Source organism: Excalfactoria chinensis, chromosome 5, assembly GCF_039878825.1.
Source record: "Excalfactoria chinensis isolate bCotChi1 chromosome 5, bCotChi1.hap2, whole genome shotgun sequence".
Classification (NCBI taxonomy): Eukaryota; Metazoa; Chordata; class Aves; order Galliformes; family Phasianidae; genus Excalfactoria; species Excalfactoria chinensis.
The window spans coordinates 10,862,035-10,888,569 of record NC_092829.1 but is presented as its reverse complement, the minus strand read 5'-3'; the positions used below and the strand labels follow the sequence as shown (position 1 = coordinate 10,888,569).

Here is a 26,535-nt window from a genome sequence, read left to right as displayed (position 1 = left end):
CCACCCAGCATGTAGCTCAACAGTCACAAGCAAACAATTTACTGGCATTTGCAGTGTGCCAGCTGTAATTGTAACTTTACAAAGGTAAAGCATATTGGCTACAGTTACCATGTAACGTATTGGCAAAGATAAAAAAACAACAACAAAAAACACCCAGTAAACTACAGATGGTCCTTCTCTAAGGCTTAGCAGATGAACAGTTGTTCCTCAGTCCACATCCATGATCAGCAGAGGGTTTAAAATGGTGGTTTTGCTTCAAGTGATTTCAGCTCAGCCTGATCTCACTGCCAAAGTGTATGTGCTGAACACACAAGTAGGGAGGAAAGTACGAGTCAAAAGTGAATCATATCTCCTGAAGGCTTTGTGCATTGATGTGGTTAAGAAGCAAGTGTAAAAACAGGGCTCTGGGGAAGGTGGGGCTTCTTAAATTCAAGCCTCAGCCAAACCTGAAATAGGGACAGAATTGTTGAGATATAAACTAGACCCTTTTTTTTTTTTTTTTTAATTAATAAGCAATTAATTGACACTATAAGTTATTAATTTGGTCAGGTCTGGGCCTGCGTGCAGAAACAGAGAACTGGCCTCAGCTGTGGTAGTTTGTAGCTGCTTACCACAACCTCCATGTTTTAGCAAACCCACAACTGCTGCCAATGAAGGGGTTAGTGCTGGAAGCAAGATGGGAAGCAAGTTGATAACAGAGTTGTGCATAATTTCATGCTCTGGAGATGTGCGTGTCCTTTTCTGGCTTGATCAACAGGAGTATAAGCTGTAAGACCCATGTGGGAACTCTGACTATGATCTTGGTGGTTATGCAACCAAGATCAGTTGTGATGGAGTCCTAAGGCACCCTCAAACCCTTCTAAGTCCTGTTACTGTCAGTTATATCAACTACCACCATCTTCACTGCTGATAATTTATAACTGAGTAACCTTAGTAGCCTGCAGACTGCAATCAATGAGAAGCCTTCTTGGTTTTGAGCTTTTTTACAGATCCATGCATGTCCCAGTGAGTTTACACTTGAAACTGAAGCTAAATGGTTGAGACTGCTGGATAGAAATGAGACTAAACGTTTTTATAATATTAAGGTGATAGGAACATTGAATACTGTGTAGAATCAGCCTGCGAAACTCCTTGCCATACAGTATGACTGAAATCCAGAATGTATTAGAATTCAGAACAAAGCAGACATTGATATCAGCAGTTAGACTATTTTATTTCAGGGTAGAAAATACTAACATGGGTTGGATAAGAAAAAAAGTCATAGTGTGTCATGTTTCACCTATTCAGATAAACTCTGAGTGAAGTGTTAAAGGAAGAAGAATTTCAATCTTTTTCTGCTCATAATTTTAAGTTTCTGTGTCCCTGATTCCCCTCTGCTCCAACCTCTACTGGTTGATGAAGCCAGAGTCTTCATTTCCTTCTCCTCTGTCTTCAGCTACACTGTACCTGTTTATGAGGATAACTGGTGATCCCATTTATTGACATTTCATTTTGTTTCTTAAATTTGAGCCACAACAGAGTGCCTTTGTTGAGCCACAGATGGATACTGTGAGAGTTCTGGGTGTTAGCTTTGGATGTTTTTGGTTGGATTCCAGCTGGATATCCATATGCCCTGCCCAAGGATAAATAGGGCATTGTATCTGGCAGATTAAATCAAAACATACAGAAACACCCTTCTACTGCAGCCACCCCTTACCTGGAAATTATAGCATGTAGAGGAAGGGAGGAGCAGGGAGAGGGAATATTTAGTTGGATTTGTCACTGCCTGTCTAATTCTAGGCAAAAAAATAAAAACTAACTAAAATAAATCTTAATGTAAGAAGCTGGCATAGAGGAAGAGAGAAAAAACAGAACTAGTGCAATGAGTCAAGCATTTATCTGCTGAAACAGAGGGCCAGTGCCAAGAGCTCTTTCTGTCCCCTTTTCTGACAAATGTGCATGCTCGTCCCCCAAAAGATGGCAATAACAGCTGGCACTGGCTTGTGGCATCTTTCTGCAGTATATGCACAATTGCATCCTGTGGAGTTGCTGTATAAAACACGAGTAGGTAATCGAGTCTGCAGAATTAGCTCACAAACCCTGAGGGCTGGTATGAACTGTTGTAAGTTTCATCTTATGTCATCCAAATGCATGCTGCCACACTGAACGGCCATGGAGGAGCTGCCATTGGAATATCACTTATCAGTTTAATTAACCTTTATCAAAGGGTTTTTTTCTTCCCCACCACTCAAGACAGAATTCTGTTTAATCTTTGCCCCTCTCTTTCATATCACAGGTAGTGATTAATTACTCAATTGTGAAAGGACTGAAGTACAATCAAGCAACACCTACCTTTCATCAATGGCGCGATGCACGGCAAGTCTATGGCTTGAATTTTGCAAGCAAAGAAGAGGCTACTACGTTCTCCAATGCAATGCTGTTTGCTCTGAATATAATGAATTCACAAGATGGAGGTAAATTAGCAGCCACCATGTTCTTTATTAATCTGTGCCATTTCTATAAAATGCTTTATCATACCTACTGCAGTTGCGTTGTATGGCATGTCATTATAAAACACATTATCCTAAATAAAAAAAGTTTGGCCTCTGCTAGACAGCCTTTAGGGCAGCATTTGATGTGGTAAGAATTGTATGTGCTTTCAGGTTTTATTATCCTTCCTTCCAATTCTACACAGTATCTCAACTCACAATAGGAAATCAATGGCTATTTGGGAATACCTCAGCAGGCAGGTGGTCCCAAATGTTGATTTCTGTGTGTTGTTACATGTAAGATGGCAGAATATAATGTTAAATAAGCAGAAGCTCGTGTAAAATTAACAACTTCTTCTAAAAAGCTTGTTAGGAGGAATACAGAGCTTATATTTCCGGTATATCAGGTGTCAGTTGCATCTGATGGTCCTTTTGGTTCACTCTGAGTATGTGACATCCTAGTTATTAAATGCAAAAGTCTTATACTCTGGACATTGATTGATGTTGTTCATAAGTGTTATGTTCACTGCATCTGAGATTTGTGGTGAAGTTTACAGTTCTATGAAAGTGTTGTTGCAGCAGCTTGCAAAGGCCCAAGCTGACGTCCTGGTTTTTCAATGGAAATCAGATCCTGGTCTGTGATGATGGATTTAAGTACTGCCCTCGGTTACGTGCATAGGATCTCTCTGAAGTTTATGAGTTGAGAACAGAAAGCAGCCCTCATGTGGTGCCTTTTTTTTTTTTTCCATGTAAAATGTACATCAGAGCCCTGTTTTTTTGAGAACACAGTGATTCAATGGTAACATCATTTGCTGCCATCCCATTTTAGCAGCAGTATTCTTTAGGGTGAGGCAGCAGCACTACAGAGGAGGCAGAGCAAACTGTCCATATTAAACCAGTTTGTGTGCCTACAGATATCCTTGATGCATTAATTGTTCTTGTCTTCTGACAACCTTGCATGCACAAATATATATTACTAGTAAGTATACTTATAAAAGAGCCATTTTTTAAAAATTTTGATATACCCATTCATGCTATTATGCTGACAAATACTGAAGTCATTGAAGAGCATATATTCTGTGCTGTTTTCAGAAGCAAAGGACTGAAGTATCCCTTTTTCAGCTCTAGTTGTACCACAGCAGGAGAATTTCAGGAGGAAATCTGCCCAACACTTCCAATCCTAAGCATAAGTGTATCTAAAGAGTGCAGAGCTCTTTGGCTGCTAAAGATCTCTCATGCATGCTCAACCCTTTTAGACCGTCAGATTAAACTCAAAATTTCATATGCTTTGCTTGTGGTCTTGAGGCTCGGATTGGCTTAGCATCTATATTGAGTGCCTTTCTTCCAAAGGCCCTCCAGTTTAATTATTTTTTCCGTCTGTCTCTTCCCCTTGTGGAGGTGGGTTGTTCTTTGCAGTATTTTGAGGTTATTCAAGAGGAACATCCTAAGGAAACACGACTTTCAAGATGAGACTGTTTTGCTCTGACACTGAAATGAAAGAAGCAATCTTTAAGTGTACTTGTCTAGAAATCTGAGTCTTGACAGCAAAAGTACATAATGGGTATGAAGTCCAAGATGTATTTTCAGATCTGCTCTGGCCAAGCTCATATTGGATATTGCTCATATTTGTGGGCATGAATTAATGCAAGCAGGAATTCACGTAGGACACACGTATTTGTGTACTTTTTCAGGCATGGCCTCTGCCATCCATTCTGCTGCCTGCACACTGCATTAGAGTTTGATTTTTCACATGTAAAAATCATTAGGGGGAAAAAAAGCCCTTATTATATCCATGCACCTGTGTACTACAGTATCTTGTGCTTCAGGAGGCAGAATCCAGCTTTGAGGAGTGCATTTGTATGCATTAAACTGTTCACACACTATTAAAATACTCAGCTATAAGCAGAGTTAAACAGAGGTTCAGAGGTTCCCTCTGGCACATTCATCATTAAAGCTGCCTACCATAGCTATCTGCTAGCTGTACAATTTGGGATATGCTATTTGTGCTGCTTTGGAAGTACTATTTCTGCTGTTTACTTGTTTCACATATCCCCACTGAGACGCTACTGTGTTTAGGCAGCACAGATCTGCCAGCCACTGGGCTCTGGTTCTGGCTTCCATCTCCCTTCAGTTCACTGCTCACTTGTAGAGACTGAAATGAATTAAGTCAGATTACAGCAGAAAGTCTGAGGCTGCATCATACCTACAGCAGACGTGGAGTCAGGGTATTATCACTAGACTGACTTGGGAAAAAAGACTGTTCATAAAGCAGTGGCGTGGGGCTTTCTGAGCAGCACATTATGCTGAAATTGAGAAGTTTAAAAAATGGTTGCAATCCATGTTTGGGGGAGTTGGAGATAATGTCTAGGCAGGGCTGACTTGGGAATGAATGAGTCACTTCAAATGAATATGCAGTTATGAACGAGAGCTGAGAATCACTGTGCTGTCCCATTTTTTCCTGAGAGTCTCATTCGCCATGAGAGCCCATTGCTGTTCTGTGCTGGTTGTATGAAGCATGAGTGAATGCTAAGCCAAGTGCTTTTTTCAGTGCCTAAGGTTAATTGGGCTGAATCAGATCCTAAATCTAGCTGCTGACTCACAAGCCTACGTTAATCTAGGTTGGATATTGAGATGATCCCAGGGAAAGGATTCCTCCCAGGACTCTGATGGCTAATAGTTTGGGGAAGCTGGGAGAAAAGCCATAGTCAGAACTTGTTGTTGAGGCTTGTTTCTGCAGGGGTGAACTCACAGAGGGTCGGCCAGCCAGTTTCTCAGTGATGCGATGGGAGCTGTGTCCTTGGGTGGGGTGTAAAGAAAGGTTCTTACAGTGCAGGAACTGAACACAGTATTCATGTCAGTCATGTGCTGTGTAGGGATGCTAATGATTGTGCTGGGAATAATAAAAATGAGATAAAATAAGAAGAAAGTAATAATACAAATGTGTACCATTCTTCCTTTAGACAGTTGTCTCAATGAATCACAGTTGTTTACCTGCTAGCTTGTCTATATACCCAATTACTTTGATTTCCTTACATGCCTCTTTAATCTGTCCTCTTTTAAAGTAAAAAATGCAGAGTTGGTTCTGAGCCAACCTGTGAAATGAGAGCAAATGATAGCACTGACTTGCTCATCTCCTGCTTATGGTTGTTTAATGGTGTCATATTTAAGGCCATTAGTATGACAAATGCTTTCCTGTTATTATTTTCTTTTCCATGGGAGTCCACTCTGTGAAGGCAGGCCTGCTTACTGGTATAAATTACTTGATGCAAGAAGTAACTGGCTCACTTTTCACCAGCAGCTGGATTGCACTGGGGACAGAGCAGCATTGTTTCTTTCCCTGTATTTTGCATGTATTTTGCTCGCAGGCTGCTTGATGTCTGCTTAGCAGACATGGTTTGTGTTCTTCAGGGCTTACATCCTATTAGATTTAACAAATGCAATGACAGATGATAGCATAACATGGCTATTGGAGCAGGCCATGAGATGAAGATATCAGTAAGTGTCTTGGATTTCTATGGCTTAAAGACTTGGTACCTCTTGGAGAAGAATGGCAAGTCTGACATAGGCAGCACTTTCCAGTAGGGTGCATGTTGCATAATCAATGTTATGTATTATGGGTTTTTTTGCTTTTCTTTTGATGTCTTTGTTGTGGGGACTTGAGTTGGTATTGTTGACATACAATACAAAAAATATCATTTGTATTTCTGAATATAACTGTCATGTTATATGGAATAGGCTCCCCAGGGAGGTGGTTGAATCGCCATCCCTGGATATGTTTAAGAGCTGTTTGGATGTGGTACTCAGGGATATGATTTAGCGGAGGGTTTTTAGAGTTAGGGTACTGGTTAGGCTGCGGTTGGACTTGATGATCTTCAAGGTCTTTTCCGACCTGGGTAATTCTATGATTCTATGTACTGGAAAGCCTTACGCAGAGGATAACATTGCAGAGCTTCTTAAACAGGTCAGATGCCTTATTTGACTAAGTAGGGAGAAGTTGGAGGAAAGCATGGAAAAGAAAGTGGGGGAGGGGATCAAAATAAATTATTTTCTTTTTAAAATTTTCTTGTAGGAAAGCCTTTTTTTTGTTGCAACTATAAATGTCTTACAGACCACACAATACAAATGAGGGTCACAGCTCTCTGCGTTCTAGCATGGAGCTGCACGGGTCCAACTTGACCTCTGCAGGGAGGGTGTTGGGGCAGTCGGGAATGTTCTTCCTCACTCCTTTTATTCTGATATTGATCTGGTTTTTCTTCTCCACCACTGTGGACTGCTTGCAATATATTTCTCCAGTTCCTATTCCCATGAGCTGGATTTGACTACATTTTTCAGTTTGAGATCTTTTTAAGTTCCTTCAGTTCCACTCATATCCTCAGTAAAAAGTGAACTATTTCCATATTGTTGGAAGGAAGCTGCTTGTAAAGCACTTTAAGTCCTCCAAAATAAGGGTAGAAACAGAGGAGAGCATTGATTTATCAAACAGTAGACTGTCAATATACAGTATAAGTTCTCTCTACTGTTTAGATGTACAAAGTATTTGTAGTATTTCTGTCAGCATAGGATGTGTGTGGTGATGATGGTACATCAGATTCTGCACAAAAGACCATGCAAGTTTTTGGGTATAATTTTGTAAAGTTGTATTCAGTTCATTTTTTGTTAGAATTTTTCCAAGTAGTACTGAATCTTTGTTGATATTTCAGTGGCACTAAAGTTTAACTGCTGGGAAAGTCAGTCAGCTGTATTCATCTTCTACAATGCAGTGACTGTTTTATATGATAATATTGCCCCAAGACTTCCCAGCACCACAGAGGACCCAGTGTGGGAAGACAAAAGACTACATCTTCATTACAGTGCTGCATAATACATAAAATAACTCATCAATAATGGAGAGGACCCACCACAGAGTGCAGTCCCTGTTTGCAGCTAGCTGATTCCAAGGCCTTTCTGGTATAAAGGCATTCGTGCCCGATGCAAAGTGCTTCATGTACCATGCTGCAGGCTGCTTTCCCACATTATTAGGTGTATTGGTGCAGATCAGAAAATGCTAAAAGGTCTATTCTGTGCCCCTTGTACTTTTAAGTGTGCTAGTAGCATCTAAAGACTGATATAACCTCGTATTGTGTAGGCATTGCTGGACTGTGAGCATGCTGTTATGGTGCAGGTCTTAACCATATAGTCCTAGAAGTTGTTCCTAGTTATGATGCAGGCAATTAGAACTTGTAAATAAACTTAACTAGTGTAAATATGATCCATGTGATCAGATGCCCAGTGCTAGCAAAAGTAGAAAGCCACGGGCAATGGTTAATTGGGTGCATCTTAAAAACACAAAGCTTTTGGTTCATAAGAAAACGAATCTTTCCTGGGGGAATAAGTCTTACCCAACTGACATCTGCCATAAGCACCAAAGAAAGGTTTAGATAAACAAATTCCATAATATTTCCAGCCTCATGCTTTCTCCAGTTTCAGTGTAAGCTTCAGCTGCTCAGAAATGCACTGCAGATGGGGCAATTTTGTAATCAAACTTACTGTGGTATATTAAGTCAATGAAGAGAGAAAGAAAATTTGAGTAAGATGATGACCTTTTTCCTTTCATCTGCTATACAGCTTTATCACTAGGAATGTTCTGGAAAAATCCACCTGGGATAAATAATCTTGTAGAATATTGCTTATTAAAGAAATAATTCCTTCAGATTATCATTTGTGGACCGGATAAAGTTGAGTTGTTACATAGCAAACAAGTGTGAATCTTCCTGAGCAACCGGTGAGCGCTACTCTCCAGCTGGTGGTTCAGTGCTCTGAATTTGGAGTGGTCTTGTGTAGAGCCAGAGGTTGGACTTGATGATACTTGTGGATCATCAGGATCATGATGTTGTATGATTCTGTGAATTTTTATGAACCTGAGAACACAGCATAAGTTGAGCCCACATTAAGAGAAACATGTTTAAAATCATTACAAGAAAAGTTGACGCTCGCTGGTGTGTTAAAAGCTACCTTTGCAGTTCACCCAGAGCTGGAAGAAGTTGTTCCAGCTAGAAGTGGCAAGTAAGACTCATTAATCTCCCCTGTTAGGTTGGCTCCAGCTGAGTGGAGCACAGGAAGTCGATTGCTTTATTTATGATAGATAAACTGGACTTGGGAGACTGCTTCCAGCATTATAAATGTAAATATCATTGCTATAATTAATCTATCTGGAATTACAAACTGTTGTTCGGTTATTCTGCTGTGTAAGAAGTAGGCATTATTTCTTCAGCTTTTAAATCCCCTAATGATAGGCATCTACAGCAGAACATTTTCCTGGGCAGTCAAGTGTTCTCCCAGTGTTATGCCAATAAAACCCCATAACATTTTGCTTGCAAACATCTAAGCTGCTTTCTACAGGATTCTCCTGTCCTTGCCTAGAGCAGCACAGCTGCCCTCACCCTTCTTGAGCAACAAGAGGTACCTGTGTTCTTTGAATAGCGTCACAAGTCTAACGGCTCTTGAGGCTCTCACTGATGTTTTTACTGTACTGAAATCTTCAGCACTAAATGAAAACCACTTCAGGAAGGAAACTGTGGAGAGAAAACTGTTGAGACATTTAAAGGAGACTTGTGCATGTTGAGAGAAGAGAGTCCTGCTAGTGATATTTGCTAGCTCCACTGCACTCAAACCTGTGCTCTTCTGAAACTGGTGCAAAACTAGCAAAGTTCCCAGAGTTCAGTAGTAAAAGACATAATGTGGCTTTTTTACTAGACTGTAGTAAAGTGGCAGATGAATATATCAGTTTAGAAAATAAAAATATTTCAAGAATTTGAGAAGTACATTGTTTTACCTTTAAGCAATGTAGGCCATGTTTTGGGCATTGTTTTTTTTGGGACCATTTGTAGGGTGTTTTCTTGCTTAACATGCCTCTTTATCCTCTGCACTGGCAAAGGCTCTGTTCTGGGGCTAGCATGGACTCTGGACACACCGTGCCATGTGTCAAGCAATGACTATGACAGGAACTTAGCCTTTAGCCACCCAAGTGTGAAAGCTGCCTTGCCCTTGGAGATGCTCTGACTCAGAAGCAGCACTGCATCACTTTCCCTCCTCTTCATCCTTTCACCAGGGACAATGTGGTAGAAGGAGGAATACCTGCCTGCTCCTCCTATGACTGGCATAGGACAGCATGGTGGGATGTCATAAAATGCTGGAGGGTGGTAGATGTGAGCTCCCAGTTCTCGCGGTCTCTTGCAGGGTGTTTTGTGATGTAAACAGTGTTTTTCTACTTATCTTTTCTCTCGCTGTGCGTTTTGACTCATTGAGTCTCAGTGCGTTTTGTTTTGTTCAACACTTATAGATCATGGGACATTTATTGATTAATTGGACATCTCTTTTCTTTCAGTGAAAGAGAAATTGCTCTTTGAGAAAGGTTTGATATTGTCAGTGAACTTTCAGGTTTGTGTTCATTTTCTGTCATTCTGAAAGTGCTTTGATATTTTAGTGTCCTAGGATAGTCTCTAAAATAGCTTCATTCTAACATGACTCCATTTCTATCAGAACAAGAACTGCATTTGAGGAAGGTAGTTTTTTCTTCTTCTTCAGACCCAGCATGGGCTAGAGGTGCTGCAATTCCACTCAAAACAATGATGCTGTCTCTGCAAATATACTGACAGCCCACTCCACAGTTTTTGCACACTACTTCAAAGCCAGATATTGGAAAGGGCATTGTGTGAAATTGTTCTCAACACAAGAAAAGAGCAAAAACAACAACGAAAACAAATTATATTAAATGCTGTGAGAGATAGTCTTATTCTTAATGGAAAAAAAAATGGCCAGGGAGTCTGCTCTGGTGGTAGTTAAACAGATCCAGATTTAGGAGGTGATAACTGATAGGCATTTCTAACCTGAATAACCAAAAAAGGATTGATTTTTAAGGCAGTGCTGTGCTCCTGTACTCTCTATTTTTGGAAAAGTAAACTATCAGACTTCCAAGCTATTGTACTCATCATGACATCTCCAACGCTCTACAGCATTAATAGGTATCTAAGTGTACCTAACAAGGGAATATTATATTGCGTTCATTTTGAATCCTCCTGCAAAAATGGGATGTTCTGATACTTATGATGATGTTTAATTCTAGTGTCTAAAAAACCAAACAGAAAACCACCAGGAACCTAACTAATTTATATCAGTGATTAACTTGAGATGAGAGACAGAAATGTGTAAGGGTTACAGTAGGTTTTGGTTTATTAGTTGATGAACTGGCAAAAAATTTGGCAGCTCTTTATTTAGTAGATTTTCTGAATTCCCAGCTTGGTGCCAGTTCCTACAATAGCCCGTCTCTCTGCAATATTTCTTTAACTTCCTTAGCTCTCAATCTAAACAAGTAATAGTTTTGTGGCTGCAGTCCTCCTATTAGCTGGAGTGTAAGTGTAAGCACCTGTAGTACAGACTTCTGTATCTGAGGAAGGCTGTCTTTGTGGATAAGGAAAAGACACAGATGCCACAGGACATTTGGATATATATTTTAGGTGCCTCTACCGGGCCCCCCTTGGCAAAACAAGATCTATTTTTTCTCTCTTTTCCTTCACTTACCAGTTAAAGATTGCTATGAAGAGCCTTTCTCTGGTATATGACAACTTTGCTGTCATCCTCTTCAAGCTTCCTAGTTAACAGAATAATTAATTCTAATTACAGCTATAATTAATTAGTAATTACTAGAATAATTAAACTACTGATTTAATTAATAATAAGCTATAGAACTCAAAGTGAAAGGACATAAACTTGTGTTAGTAGTGGTGCTCCATGGATCTCCCTGGGACAGTTAGTGAGATCTCACAAGAGTACGTGTGAGTGTGCATTCACATGAGCAACGTTCATCAGGTTATCACTTTTCTGACTGCCTGAGCTCTGCAAGCAGATGGTCTTTGTGCATGCAGATTGCTGTGTTTTATACAGAGGTGAACTTGGTGAGAAATTCACAAGTATGTGGATAGGAGTAAGCTGCTGAGCCGAGAGGATTTTTCACACTTAACTGAAATAAAACTGATACTGTTATAATTTTATTATTATTTTTTTAATTACGCTTTCATTTCATACCACAGTTTCTTGCATGAGCAGCATTCAATGAAAATGCATTCCTGATCAGAGCACACAGCATTTGGGACCACAACACAGAGCAGTACAGTTGAGGAGTTCGGGCAGAGCCGTGCAGCTCTCTGACAGCAGGCTGAGCTGAGAGCAAAGTCTGCTGTTTAATTCACAGTGCTGAGTGCATCGCCATATGCTGCCGCCAGCACAGCATGTAGAGCAGCTTCTGCTGTTGGCTGGTAATCCCCAGGGAGCTCACACAAATTCTATTAATTGCCTTCTTAAAGGACTCTGCGCGGTCATCCAGCATCTTGTTTTCCACCGAGACAGAGAACCAGGAGTTTTAGGTTGGATGGCATTCTGCAAACAGCACCTCAGACTCACGTGGAGATGAGAAGCTGTCATTTCTCCAGTTAATCTCAATGAGGAGATCCATCTGAAAATGGGATTTTAAGCTGGGCAATAATAATTGTGTACATTCTCTTTACAGTCTGCAGGGAGACATCAGCTCACCTGGAGGTGACTGCAGTGTTGAGGGAAGGTGGCTCAGCAAGCTGCCCAGCCCTGTGGTACAGTGGGAAGCAAGCCATGGCTACAGCGACATAAAGCAGGCTCAGGTCATTCAGTAGTTCAGGAAGGAAGTCAGCTGCAAAGAGGTGATTTTGGTTCACAAAGTGCATGCAGCTTTTCCAATTGTACGTGCTCGGTTGCACAGCTGAAGCAAAGTCAGCGTGATTCATGTCTGGGAGCTGCATTTAAAAATCTGCTCTAGTTCTACTGACAAAAAGCCAAACCCTGCAAAGCAATCACTGTCAATCTGATTTGCATGGATTGCTTTATGTGTTAGTCTTGATTAGTATTCTGGAGTGCGCCCTGTAAAACATCAATTTTAATTCTGTTTCCTCCGCTACTGGTTTCCAGGGACTCCCTCTGGTGGTTAATACATCACCTGAAAAGCTGTGTGCATCCTTGTCTGAGCCACACAGTGTGCTGCTGGGGATAGATAACGTGAGCATGGCAGTGTAAAGGAGAAATGTGCCCTATTTCATTTCCTAAATAGAAGGAAATAACAGTAGTCATTTACTTTGCTTCTTTTGCTATATTTTAATGCAGACTTATCCTCTGTGCAAAGGGAGAAAAACAAGTGCTTGAAAGAGCCCACTTTTCAGCATCCACTAAATCTCATCTGAGAGGTTCATCTTGTTATCAGTCTTCACTGTGGAAAAGATAAGTTCTGTTTCTACCCCATGTAAGAAGGTTGTAACTGTGAGGCCAATGACAGCAGAGGTCCAGTGAACCACTACTGTCTGGGCAATGGAAACATAGATGATGGCTGTCAACCCTGCACTTAGCAGGGGGGTTGAAACTAGATGATCATCGTGGTACTTTTAAACCCAGACCATTCTATGATTCGATGATTATATTTAATGCATATCATATCGTGCTATACGTATAGCTATCATGCTTGTACAATGGGGCAATACTTATTTTCCTCTAAGACCATACAGTGATAGAATCATAGAATTGTTTGAGTTGGAAAGGACACTTAAAGGTTATCCAGTCCAACTCCCCTGCAATGAACAGGGACACCTACAGCTTGAGCAGGGCGCTCACTGCCCCATCCAGTCTGACCATGCACATCTCCGGGTTCGGGGCATCCACCACCTCTCTGGGCAACCATACAGTATATGGAAGACATTCTGATGTTAAGCAAAGCAATGAGGATTGGAGGTAGGGAGTGACAAATCTCATATTCTGGCATTTTCTAATGGTGTTATGCAAATTGGCAGAGTGCTACTGCAAGAGGCGGCTGCTTTAGAGGTGCTTTCCTAAAACACGTTCCTAGTATCAATACAAGAGTTAAACAGGAGGTGCAGTGGGAAAGCTGCATCACACTTGAGCTTCTGAGGTGTTGAGAGGAGGCAATGCAGGAGGTCTGGCCTCAGTGTATGTAGTAAAGGAGTAATTTTGGAAACAGTTATATGCAGTAGGTGACTTTGATGATTTGTCATCTTGTAAGTATATATTCTCTTGCATAATGTTGTCTAGGCAAATTAGCAGCAATCATTGTAAATGTTCTTCTGCAAGAAATACAAAAATTGATTGTGAAGAAAAACGTTGTTAAGGATAAATCAATTGTTATATTAGTATTTGAACAGACAGTATGTGCACTGACCGTGCTGGGAAGCTTGTCATCTAGAAGTTTGATAGCTGGGAACGTCTGATGTTATTTGTATTAAGAGATAGGAATGGGAGAGGCAGGAGAGAGCAGGTGATGTGGATGTCTGAGGGCATTGTTGAACTTTGCAGAAGTGCTGGATCCTCAAAGCCACCTGTGCTAAGCTTAGGTCAAAAATGTTTGCAAACCCCTTGTTCTTGGCCAACACAGGTGATGATCTTGCTCCAGGTTGGTTCAGTTGTTGATCTTCCATGGCCATGGGCTCCAGTTGGTGAGTTCAGACTCTGAATACTGAACTACACTGTGTAAGTAGTGGAACCTGGCAGATGTCCCAAGTTACTTTACCCTGAGCTACCAAGGAGCAGTTTTAAATACACACAGAGCTGACCACATGGCACCTGGTGTGCTGGCATCATGGGACAGTGCTTTGGCAGCAGGATACCATGCCTGCCAGCATTTGTGCACGTTTGCAGTGGTGTTACTTGGCTGTTCAGCACAGATATTATTCAGTGTGACTGTGGAGTATCTTGGGTTTTTGTTACACTTTTAAAAATACAGATGGTCAGAAGTTGTTGAGGTTAGTTAGCACCTCCTGTGACTGCCTGAACTTATAACTGTGAATTGTTCATTCTTGTGAAGCTTCCTGTGGCATAGTGGGGTGAGGAGCAGGACTGCAGGTACCCAACTGCCACACTGCTTCTTATGTGGGGCAAGAGGGGCTCAGAAGGCTGAATGTGTTAGAAACTGACTCATCTGGATGGGGATTGTCCTGAAATGCAGCAGTTATGCAGTTCTGGACAGTTGTTTCAACCATTACTTTGAAAAGAGGTTGTATTTTTAAATGTGAAATTATGCTTGTTCCCCAAAAGTATTCTTCAGAACCACAAGCTGAGTCAGTTTCTAGTTAGCACAAGATTATTTTACCTCTGTCACATGCAGAGGAGAAAATGTATTTATTACATTTACTTACATTTATTACATTTATTTCATTTACTTCTTTTAGCAGTGACTGCAGTAACGAGCATTTTAATTGATGAGATTTTTCTTTTCTTTCTTCTTTGATGTATCACTATTAGCATCCACAATATAAATGACTCTGGGCTTGGGCTCCACGCATCATCTTGCAGGGGCCTTGCTAAATGCAAAAGAAAATGCTTTGAATCAGCAAAACAGCAAGACTAATGAACTCTGGAGAAGAGCAAAGAGCATTTGTTGTCCACCAGAGCCTGCTAATGCATTAAGTGCTGCTGCTAACTAGAATGGCACAGCTAATGCAAAGGCTGGCAAGGATTAACATGCAAAATGCTGCAGGATGGGCACCCAGCATGATGAGGGAGCATGCTGGACACATGGCCAAAATGTGCAGACAGGTTGCTGGACTTGGGGAGAGAAATGAAGCTTTACCTTTGGGTTGTGAGATGGTGGCTTTAAGAAGTGGAAAAAGGCAAGAATCCAAAGGGCAGCATTGTGCTTCATTTTATGCCTCATCTTTCTGACTGTTCTGATTGCTCTAAATTTAGTATTTAGACTTGAGGGCTAAAGCTTGAATAATAAACACAGATATGTTGCTCTTCAGGCTAGCTGGCATTTGATTCCTTTTTTTTGCTATCTGCTGCAATATCCCTCTAAGCCCAGGAACTGCATTTTATTTGGCTGTTATTATATTGATTTCCATACAAGCAGGATGGATACTGCCCCTGGGTGGCTTTTCATTATATCATCAGCCTGAGATGTAGTCCCAAGCTGCCTTCTTTTTGATTTTCAGACTATACTGCCAAGTCCAGAAATCACCCAATTAGGGTTGTGCTGAGTATATTTCTTGTCTTGGCCACATTATTTTGCAGTCAGATCTTTCAGCACCACCATGTTTTAAATAATGTTTTCCCTGACGCTGCAAATTGTGCGGTAAATTTGCAGAGGTTCAGTGAGAGTTAAGGGGTGTTTTGGTCAGCAAACCTTAATACGCAAGGAAGGCATTTTTATCCTGATGCACTGAGAAACCATTGCAAAACGACCCATACAGTAATAGGTAACCTGTGTGTTTTTCTCAATCATTCTTGAGGTGCACCAAGCCTGGGTAACTCATTGCGAGGTCTGCAGTGAGCATTGTGTGTGTGTCGCCATTCTATCAGTGCTGGTTAAAAAAAAACAATAACATTTTCAAGATCCTTTCAATGAAAACCAAGACTTTTCCCAGAAATGCATTACATCCGATAACGCTTTCTGTTTTACTGCTATAAAAGTGGAAGTTTTGGCCCTCCCGAGGAGATACAGTATATATTTTTCATTCTAAACTTGCCTTCCTTTTCACTTCTACCTTCAAATGTACATAATATAATGTACCATGTTTGGTTATCTTAATGTTAGCAACAAAATCCCAGCTTTCTAAATCAAAATGTAGAGAAATTCAAACTAAGCATACTTTTGTGTTTCCATTTTAAAGCTCAAATTTAGGGTATGCTTTGAAAGCAAAATCATTTTGTTTTCAATGCTAAGATGAAACGTGCTTTTTTAAAAGAAAATTAGCTTTTATTCATAGTCAAAAAGCCAATAAGACACAGAATTCTGTGCTTATCCATAATTTGTTTATAATTATCTGTTTTTCAATGGAAACCCCAGATTTCACCTTATACGTCTTTTCCACTGCTGCAGTAGAGGAAGTATTGCAGCAATGATTCCTGGTCAGCAGTACTCTGAATAATTGGATTGCACATTATTTTTTTAATGGGCTATTTTTGGTGTGAAGATTCACTTATGGCTAATGTGAGAACAGTAGTTATTTAAACATAACTGCAAAACATATTGTCAGCCTTCACACTACATAATTTAAACCAACATTTTATCATAGTATGTCAGAAACAGATAAAGTAGGTTTGTTAATACAGTTTATATTTTCTTTTGTGAAGGGATATTTTGTTCTCTTTGTATGTTTTAAAATTAGTGTGCTTTCTATTATCTTAGTTTAACATAGGTTCAAGTGTTTTTTTACTGAGCATTCCACACCCATACTAAGCCACACTGAGCTCAGTGCCTACTGAGTAGATACAATTACACCTCAATTTCTTTCTCTTTTTTTCTTTTTTATTCTATTAGAGCATCTCATTCCTCTTATGTAAGGTTCTGTTAATAGGAGAATAGAGAGTTCCCTCTGTGGCTCATGGTGTCGTGATCCACGTTGTTTGTGATGGGTTTGTCAGCACAGGTAGTTGGCTTGAGTAAATTTAAATTCAGATCTTTTCCTCCCTACCATTGAGAGAATGATCTTCCACTGCTTATATTTAAGAGTTCTGTTTATGTCTTTTTTTGTTTTTCCTGTAGAAGGAGCAAACCCAAAATTCGACCCTTTGATAGTATCTGAACTCTTGGACCCTGATGGTTTGGGGTGATATTTTTTGATGAGGTAATCAGTCCCACTAAGAGGAGATGTTTCAAGACCCACTAGAAATAGGTGGTATGTTTTATAGGGCTCAGTATACATAGCCCTATATACATATATATATATATGTATGCATAATACATATAGGTGGGAAAAAATAAAATCTTTACATCAGTATCACATGGTCAGGCTCTTTTTAAGAGTAGCAGACAGCTGGTGGTTTAGGAGAAGAGGTATCAGCCTGAAGTTGCTCCAGGGGAGGTTTAGGTTGGACATTAGGAAATAGTTCTTCTCAGAAAGAGTGGTAATGCATTGGAGCAGGCTGCTCTGGTTAGAGAGAGTACTGTGGAAGGATTTATACTCATTTGCATGTCAGATTAAGATCCACTGCCATTCTTTGTGTGGATTAAACACAGACAGTAGTTATGAGAGTCAAGAGCTTTTGTGCTGGATTTCCTAGTTGAATTTCAGCGAAATTTTATCAGATGACAGTGCATGCTACCATATGTTGATATCTTTTCCAATATAGAGCAGATATAACAATGGATAGTGCATTGTACATGCAAATAATGCACCGTGTTCACGTGGGTTTGTATTCCTAAGAAACATATGGTCACTCTGTGTGGGATGAAGCTTGTGGCATTCCAGCCTCAGGGCAATCCTGGTGAGACTTCTGAGGAAGTGTTTTGTGGAAGCTTCCGATGCTGCCTTGTGCAGTGCTGCTGTCAGGAAACAGAATTCCCGTGAAGGAAGTGGATTTGCAGCTCATAGACTTTGTGGGCAGAAGGATGATGAAATGTTAATGTGATTTTCAGCCAGTGGAGGATGGAGCATGCTGATAGCATAAAACAGACTTCATGTTGTTTCAGTGAAAGCTGAGCACTCAACAGGAAGAAGCATTAGCTAGAAAAGGAAGCAAAATGCTCCCACATCCCCACATGTGAGTGACTGTAAGCTCATAAACAGAGCCAGGGCTTGTTGGGTGAGACTGGCAATAGCGAGATCCACATTTCAGCCGTCTCTGCTTCAATTTCAATTGGGCAAATCTGTCCCCCATAACTTCCTTGAAGTGTTGTTAATAGACGGGTCTCACCTGGTCCTTGTCCCTTGCTTTCCATTACATAGATGTGCTGCTGCAACTGCTGGCAAGAGGAGTGAAAATATTTCTGTTGGGGGACAGAAGCAAACAAAAAATGTTCAGGGGATATCTATGTACTTATGTATTTGAATAGGGTTAAAATTGTGAACTAATTATTCAAGATAAGTATTCCTTATCTCTAATAATATGTTTTAGAAATAAATCCTGCTTTTACAGAAGATGTAAAAGCTTGGTGCCCATGATGTCATTGTGGGTAGAAGGGCTTCATTACAACTGTTTAATGCTACAAGTGACAATTTCCTCTATGTTTGTAATATAATCATTTTATTACTAATAGCTAAATGTCAAATATATCTCCACCACGTGTCAGTTGCTACAGGGTGAGAGATTGCAGTGCAGACTGAGGTGCAGTGTGTGGCTACAGACCTCAGAACTGCTTTGCTAAAATGGTTTAGGAGCAAGTGAGATCTTCGTGTCTCAGCACCTCAGTACTGCTGCAAAAGACACTCAAGCTAAATTATAGATTTTGCAAAAGAGCTTTTTCTATTTTCTGTTTTTCTTGCGGTCCTGTTGCGGAGCCCTTTGCTGCTGCTCTGTACCCATTCGTTCCCTTGCCGATGGGGATGGGTGCTTCTTTCACTTGCAAGAGGTCAGTCTGCCCCTTGCAAAGTAGCGTCTAATGTTGGAACTTTTTTCCTTCATTCTCTTGTTTAAATATCAGTCCAGAGTGAGTCAGGAGTGACTGTGTTACTACTGTGCAGTCTTTTGAGAAGAGCCAAGGAGCTCTTTCTGTCGGCCCTAGTAGTTAAAAATGTGCATTGCCCTTCATAACCAACCTCCATCTCACTTTCTGAGAGCTTGTCAGTAACTGGTTGTGTATCTGGTTCTGCTGGTCCTCAGCATGCATCCCAGTGGCCAGTTCTGGTGGTAGAAAGGTAAAATCTGCCAGCTTGAGGACGGTCCTGATTTTTCATTATTATAGATGATTGCTTATTTATTTATTTTCATGGAAAATATGATTAAAGTACATCAGCTAGTCAGGAAGTAGAAATATACGTGACCTTTCCAAATATGAGAATGATAGGCTTCCAGCTCAAATGCACTAAAGGCACTAGATGTTCCGGAAAGCAATGGAATATTTAAATAAATTTATTATGCGGCCAGTATTTATTTGAATTGAAATTCCCCATTTGAAGGGGAGAAGAAGGAGCCTTTGTAAAGCAGAAAATAAGGAGTAAGAACAGTCTCATTTGCTCCTTTCCACACTTGCTCTTTTCCTCTCATTTGCTCTCTCGTCAGGACAGGAAGAAACTGCAGATGGAGAAAGTCTTATAAACTACTTTGTGCACTGCACAGAAGCAACATTTTGCAGACACTCACATTCTGAGGATGAATTGTTTTCAACTGTTGAAGTGGTTAAACAGTTTGAGGCTTCCAGGTCTGCTGTTAAATGCACCACTTCTGCTTTCACTGCAGCCCAGATTTGGAATTGCAGCTGAGCATGTGGCTGACAGCAGCCCCTTTGGCCATCCCATGGCACTGTCCATCACTTCACATTCAAGCAGCACCCGTGTCCTTGCCATGCAGCCAGCTTCCTTCCTGGGTTTCCCAGAGCCCCACAGAGCAGGCAGGAGCTGGGCAGGATCCTTGTCTTTAACAAGTCCGTGCAGCACTCTCTTGCCACAAATGTTGCAGTTCAGCACACAGCTGTGTTATCAGAGGGAAGAAGTATTTTACAGAAGCGTTTCATTGGGAGGAAATTGTAGCTTCAGCAGTTCTGCAGTGTTACTGATGGGAATGTGATCTCTGGCAGACAGAGACCTTTATCATCAAGGCAACTTCTGATTCTGTGTTTCCTTGTCATTTGTTATTTCTTGTTCCCATCTTCAGTTGAGGGTACCTTTGTTTGCTCTCCAAGACCACATGCACCAGCACAGCAGCTGTGTATGCCACGTGCATCCATCAGGAAGAAAGATCACATGCAGTGATGCCCCCAGGAGAGTCATTCTGAGATCTCTCCCCAAGTGCAGTTGCTGTTTTCGTGCACCATACCCAGTCAGTCTGCTTTCTGCAGTCCCTGACCTGTCCTGTTGTCTGTCTGCATTTAAAACTCCTCGCAGCTGAGAGCCTTCACCTGTGTACCATTTTGTCCAATACTTCTCTGCACAGACCTGAGAATAACCTCTTCCTGTTTTGTTTGCATTTTCACCCTATCAGAGCCTGTCCAGATGCATCAACTCTTTCTTTCTATGCTGTCATGGGGTCATACTCTTTCTCATGCACCCTTGGAAGCTACTGCAGGGCTGCTCGGGGCTTTCACAGTTGAGATGCCTGATCCTCCATGTGCCTTCAAAAAGGCAGCAGTGTTGCCCACATTCAGCTGGTGAGGACATGCAGGGGAGGGGAGCAGGACAGGGTGGACGCTCTATCTCAGCATTACAGATGCTTCCCACCTTCCTTTACTTAGTTTCCTTCACGAATTATAACACTTGGAAATTGGAAAGGAGGCTAATCCATGCAATATTCCCCCTCCCCAAGCCCCATTTTGGGAAGCAGAGGAGAGGTGTAGAGCACCCAGCTGGTGAAATTCCCAGACTGTGACCTCTGCTCTTGTAAAGGGCAGTCACACACTGAAGGTACAGAGCTGACCCCTGGGAAGTGCTTGCGTGAGTAATCTCTCACCAATACATGCAAGATATTTGCTTGTCTTTGCCTCATCCCGTATTTTTTATGTTGGGAGTTTAAACAAGAAAAGAGCTCCAGCCATTTGTCTGATGTATGTAAATTACCATGGTAACCACTGCATTTCTTGTGCTCGGGGCGTTTTCCTAAGTTCTGCAAGAAGCTGTGGCAATGTTTATTTATGCAGTCCTGTCAGGTTTCATTAAGCCCGTAGCTATTTTGGTTTTCATCACACCTTTTCCTTTTGTTATCCATTTTAACTCTGTGTTTTCCTATCTGTGTATGAGTACACGGATGCTTACCTGGACCAGAACCCCTCTTAATTACAAGAGCAATCAGAAGCTTCCATCTAGAACATTTCCTTGACACAAAAAGAGCAGAGTGGCACTGAATTGCCATCATTTAGGACACTTCCCTCATTTGCAAACTTTGTAGTTTACAAACAGTGTTCCTGAGCTGTCACAGCCTCATGAAATTATTCATTATTGGATGAAGATAAACCTTTTGGCTTTGACTAATTTGTTGTGGCATATGGAGTAGCACTGTCTATTTTAGAGATCTTGAGCTGCTGGAAATTTTAATACTAAGCATCCTACTTTTTGGTCCTTTTTTTGTGTGTGTGGGAGGTCACCTGTAATGATGGAACTCAACTTCAGGAAAGCATTTGGGAGAGTACTGAGTACTCTTTAGATCTTAAATGCTGAGTTATCCTTGAAGTAGCTACCTTAATTAAGTTTTTCAAACTGCTCAGTGGACCCCAGGGCATCAGCAGATAACTCATTTTGTAGCAAAAAGCGTGGTCAGATGAAGTTCCTTTATTTACTCTTCAGATGCCATGGAGACTAGTGATATTTGCTTCCTTAATTTCCACTATGTCTTCATAGAGAATTCTTTAGGCACTTCTTGAGATCATCTAGTTCAGGTACGTACTTAAAGCAAGGCTAAGTTTGAAGTTTGCACAGGTTGTTCAAGGACTTGTTCCACCGAGTTTTGAGCTTCTCCAAGGATGGAGAATCCTCCACATTGTTCCAGGGCCATGCCATTCCCATAGATTCATTTGGACATTGACACTAGCATCAACCTTCTCCTCTCCAGGCTGAACAAACAGTTCAGTTCTCCTGGTAATGGTGGATGGTGTGCTCATCCTCTGCCTACCTATCTTACCTGGGCTGGATAACTTCTCATCAGGGCCCTACGCCATGGATAGGCCTGCTCTGAGAAGATGAAACCAATGGCATGATTGCCCCAGAAATAAGAAGCATTTCTTTTAATTTAGGCTACATACCATGGCTCCAAATCACAGTGGTGCTTGCTGAGAGCATTGAGTGCATGGGCTAAAACTCTGCTGTCTTGATGTAAGAATATCTTCAGCATTGGAAAAAACTCTGAGTACTGCCCAGAGAACCCAGAGACCCTCTCTGTTTTCCTAGTCACTGACAAGGTGTTGATAATTATTTGTTGAAAATCATGAACTTTGCAGTATTGCAGGGACCACAGATTATATGAAAATCACAAACATCATATTGTAATGACAACAATCCTAAGTGTTCTCTGGTTCCTCTTAGGTCGGCAGAGGAATTTCCACTACTTTCCCTGAGGGTTTTATACGATGACTGTAAGACATTATTGTGTTGATTTGACAATTACGTGTTGTATAGTAATGGAATTTTTGCTAAGAAATCCCAGATCCCTTTATTTCTTTCCAGCAGTGACACTTCATGTTCATTAATGATAAATCAAAACTAGAGAAACAGAAAAGAGATCAAATTGTATTGTTGAACAGAAGTTATTTTAGCTGTTTTGTTATCAGGATTATGTACATGTGTCTGCAGAACTTCACCGAAATTCAACAAGTAATTAGTCTTATCTCCTCAAACATAGGATGCTATTATTAGAAAGCATTTAATTAGCTGTCCATTATGATGGAGCTGAAAACTAAATATCTTATCTGGCCTTTCTCACTAGTTTTTCTGTAGTTCACAGAGCAACACTTTAAGATTGCACAGAGACTGAATATTATTTAATTGCAAAATGCTTTGTGTTAATTGTATTATTATTACCTTCTATTAGTGCAGCCAAAAAAGAAAAATTGCCTTCTTAAAAAAGATTCTAGGCTGAAGTTAAACTGATCTGACTTCAGCTGTTGTTAGTAGTGTCTAGCAAATACTCCAAAAAGGTGGGAAAGTAATATGAAGCAGCCTGTTCTGCAGCACACTTTAAATTGTCCAAGTGTGAACCAGAGTTCCTGCTTCTGCTCAGGCACAATTGAGTGAATGAAAGAGGTTAAAATAATGCTTTGGTGCACCATCCTCAAGATATATTAGAGGAGTTTAGGATAAGTAAGATGTACAGGAAGGAGGACTTGTGGGACAGTTGATACTGTATGGTGCTGACTTTAACACATTGCAGGAATGTACCCATGATTCCTAGCAATGCAAGTAGGGGTACAGGCTCCTCTCTGCACTTTGCAGACATGGGTCTTCACCTCCAACTTACAGTGTGTTACTCTGGGAAGGCTCGCGTTTATCAGTGTCACTGAGCCATGCTGGATGCATTCTGTGCATGTGTCTAGCTCGCAGATCAAGGCTCAGGGTTTTGGCAGCATTCCTTCACCGTGTCTAATGGGAGATGTCTGCCAGTGGGAGTGAGTGCAGGCTGGAGGGTGTCCCTACACAGCAAACAGGAATCCCATGATTTGATCAAGACTTGTTGTCCTTGTTCATCATCTCTGTAGGGCAGTGAGTACATTGTGCATGTTAGTGGTTCATGGATCTAGCCCTCCACACCTATCACATAGCATCTAAGAGAACAGAGCCAAAGCATCAATGATGGTAGCTCACAGACAGAAAATGTGTTAATATAAAATGTTTTTAATAGCCTTTTCACATAATTAAGTCAAACATAAGTGGTTTAATATAAATTACCATACATATAAATAATCTTCTTTTATTCAGTAATGCGATAACACCATTTGTAGGAGAAAATATGAAAACTGAAATTCATTAGGGGAAACATTCTGCACTGCAATTAGGTCTGATGTTGCTCACTGGGGGTTTCGATTTGTTTAATTCACGTAGATATGTAGACAACACTGCAGAACAAGAAAAATACAAGCATGAATTTAATATTAGTTACATTGTTTGCTCATGCATATTCGAGTTAAACTCTTGGTACCACATGATTTCAGATTCTTTTCATGTGTCCCTAATCAAATATTCATGGTTGGGCTCTCACTTACAGTCTGTTCTCCTGGTAAAGAAATGATTCTGGAGTCTATCTTGAAGTATGCCAAGAGCAAGGCCTATGTTAGGCCTAAGCACTGGTCTTTTTAATGCAGGAATGGACACCGTAGCAGTGGTTACAACCAGCTGTAACAAGACAGATGCTGCTTTGGCACATTGTTAGCAATAGTATGAATACTATGGAATTCATAGTACCTATTGAAATTATTTATCTCACTAAGTTTGCTGTGCTGGGCTTACAACTTAATTACTCCTACAGTCACTTTTGTGTTGCTTACTATGCTCCTATGTAGGTCGCTTTCCTAAAATGAAATGAATGTGTTAGTGCTGCTTATTATTTATGCAGCACCCTCACTAGAAAGAAGTAAATCTGACAAGATCCAACCTCACCTTCATTTCAGTTGGTAGGGAAGGACAGTTTGTTGCTTATCCCCCTTTGAAGTGCCAGGTCTCTGCAATCTCTTTTTAATGATCCAAATGAGAAATAAATATGGAGAAGGAAGGATTTGCTGTGCAGAACTGAAGGCTTCCAGACATTTTGAGGCCACATTGTACAGGGCTGGGAGCATCACGAGGTGTGCATGCCAGGCCACAACTCCATCATGGCCCCGCGCCAGCAGCCAGGCAGGATCTCCTGCCTCCGTCAATGAAGCAGCTGTTGGGCAGATGAGCGTGCTGAATTTCAGGTCATTTGATAACTAGGCCAGGCAGCCGTGTTTTGCAGTTCAGCTTGGGTGACACGTAGATGAGGAGCTTCAGCAGCACGATGTGGAATTGCTCACGTTTCTCAACTCCCCTCCATTGTGTTTGGCTGTGCTGGGGGTGGGGAGGCAGGGATCAGCCAGGTCCCATCCTTGGCAGACAGAGAGCAAATGCATCACCAGTCTGGTGCTTCTGATGTGAGGCATGGTTATTTTTCCAGTTTTATGATGAGTGAGGTTCCTATTTAGAGTATCACATCAGGAACTGAAAGGTGGCTGCAGTCCTGGTAGTCTCTGCTTGGCTGAGCACATGAATTGTGGCTCTGAGTTCAGTGCTTCCAAAGAAATGTGTCAGGAACCAACAAGGAAAGCTTCCCAGTTCCTTCAGTGGGAGTACCTGAGAGGGGACACACAGCGGGGACACGGGGAGCTTGGAGAGGAGCAACCCTGCCAAGCTGCTCAGAAGAAAAGTGGCAAAGCTTGCTTGGGGATGGGGAAGGTTTAATGTAACATTCTGGGGAAAGATGCTGGAAATATCATGGTAATTTTCTCAGCTTGGCAGGCTTTTGAGCTTTAATGGATTCCCAGAAGAGTCAAGCAGATCTTGGGCATAAAGAAGTGATAACCAGTGATGCTAGATTCCTTGGTTTTTAGATCAAAAAGAGCTCAATGAAGCTGCCTGCTCTCACCTCTGAGCACAATACAGACCTGCAATGTTCTGCAGTCGCAGGTTCTGTACCAAGCATGTAATGCTGTTTGTGCTTGAACATTACACGAAGCCACAATCATGATTTAATTACTACATGGAATTGAGAACACATTGCTTTCCCATTAAGTGTTCCTGAGTCAGTCATCACTGCCAAACTGGACCATCTGGGAGTGCTCCTCTCCTCACTGGTGCTGCTGTGTGGGTCCCTGTGTGGACCCCTGGAGCTGGGTCAGATTGCTGCTGATATGCTCCACTTCTGGGTGGGAGCTCAGCATGGGACTAAGGGGGATGCTCAGGTACAGAAACAACCCCAGGGTAAGAGATGTGGGAATACAGGCAGGGCTGCCAGAGATTTCAAGAATTGCCTCAAAGAGCCATTTTGCTGTGAGTAAGGCTGGGCTTAACATAGTTTAAAAGATTTATCTGTTCTCCTTTCCTCCAAGCTTCTCCTTGTAATGCAAAGCATTTACAATTTCAAATGGTAAGAAGTTAAGCAGCAGCAGAAAGCAGGGCAGCAGTTGTTGTGACAGAGAGCAGACTGCAGGAGCTGCCCATCGTATTAGAGGTGGCAGCTGAGTCTTGTTCACTGCATTTCAAAGAGAATTCACCCTCCAAGGCTAAGCAGATATTTTTAACTTGTGTGCTGGGAGGGAACTTGCACACATTTTGTCACAGGTGTCTCACAGCCACTAACCATACCAGCCTCCTCTCAATAAGGAAAGCCAGGTTTTGGGACAGAGAACTCATCCAAAAGCAAAGCAATAATTAAACCTCCTTTAGCCTGTTTCATGCAGGAGAGGTCCCGTTGTGGCTGGCAAGACAGAGCCTAGCAGAAGTATATTACTGATGACAGGTTTGCTCACAGCACTGGGCTCGAGAGGAAAGGCGCACCCAGCAGTGAGTCATGGGCACTGAGCAGCTAGCCACAACACATGGCGATATTCAGGTTTCGAAACCCTCCCTGGATCTGTGGGTATTTTGGGAAAGCTTATGGCTTAGTCACTGAGGATAAGACTCATCACAGCTAT

At 41.4% G+C, this 26,535-nt stretch overlaps 1 protein-coding gene across 7 annotated transcripts in view; it reads left to right on the top strand.

Annotated features, from left to right (window-relative positions):
* Positions 1–26,535, top strand: part of EVL (Enah/Vasp-like) — a 126,312-nt gene that overhangs the window by 70,112 nt on the left and 29,665 nt on the right. For all 7 annotated transcript variants that reach the window (XM_072337694.1, XM_072337698.1, XM_072337695.1 and 4 more), the window contains exon 3: positions 2,276–2,453. In XM_072337694.1, coding sequence (XP_072193795.1) covers positions 2,276–2,453 — 178 coding nt within the window. The remainder of the gene's footprint in view (positions 1–2,275; positions 2,454–26,535) is intronic.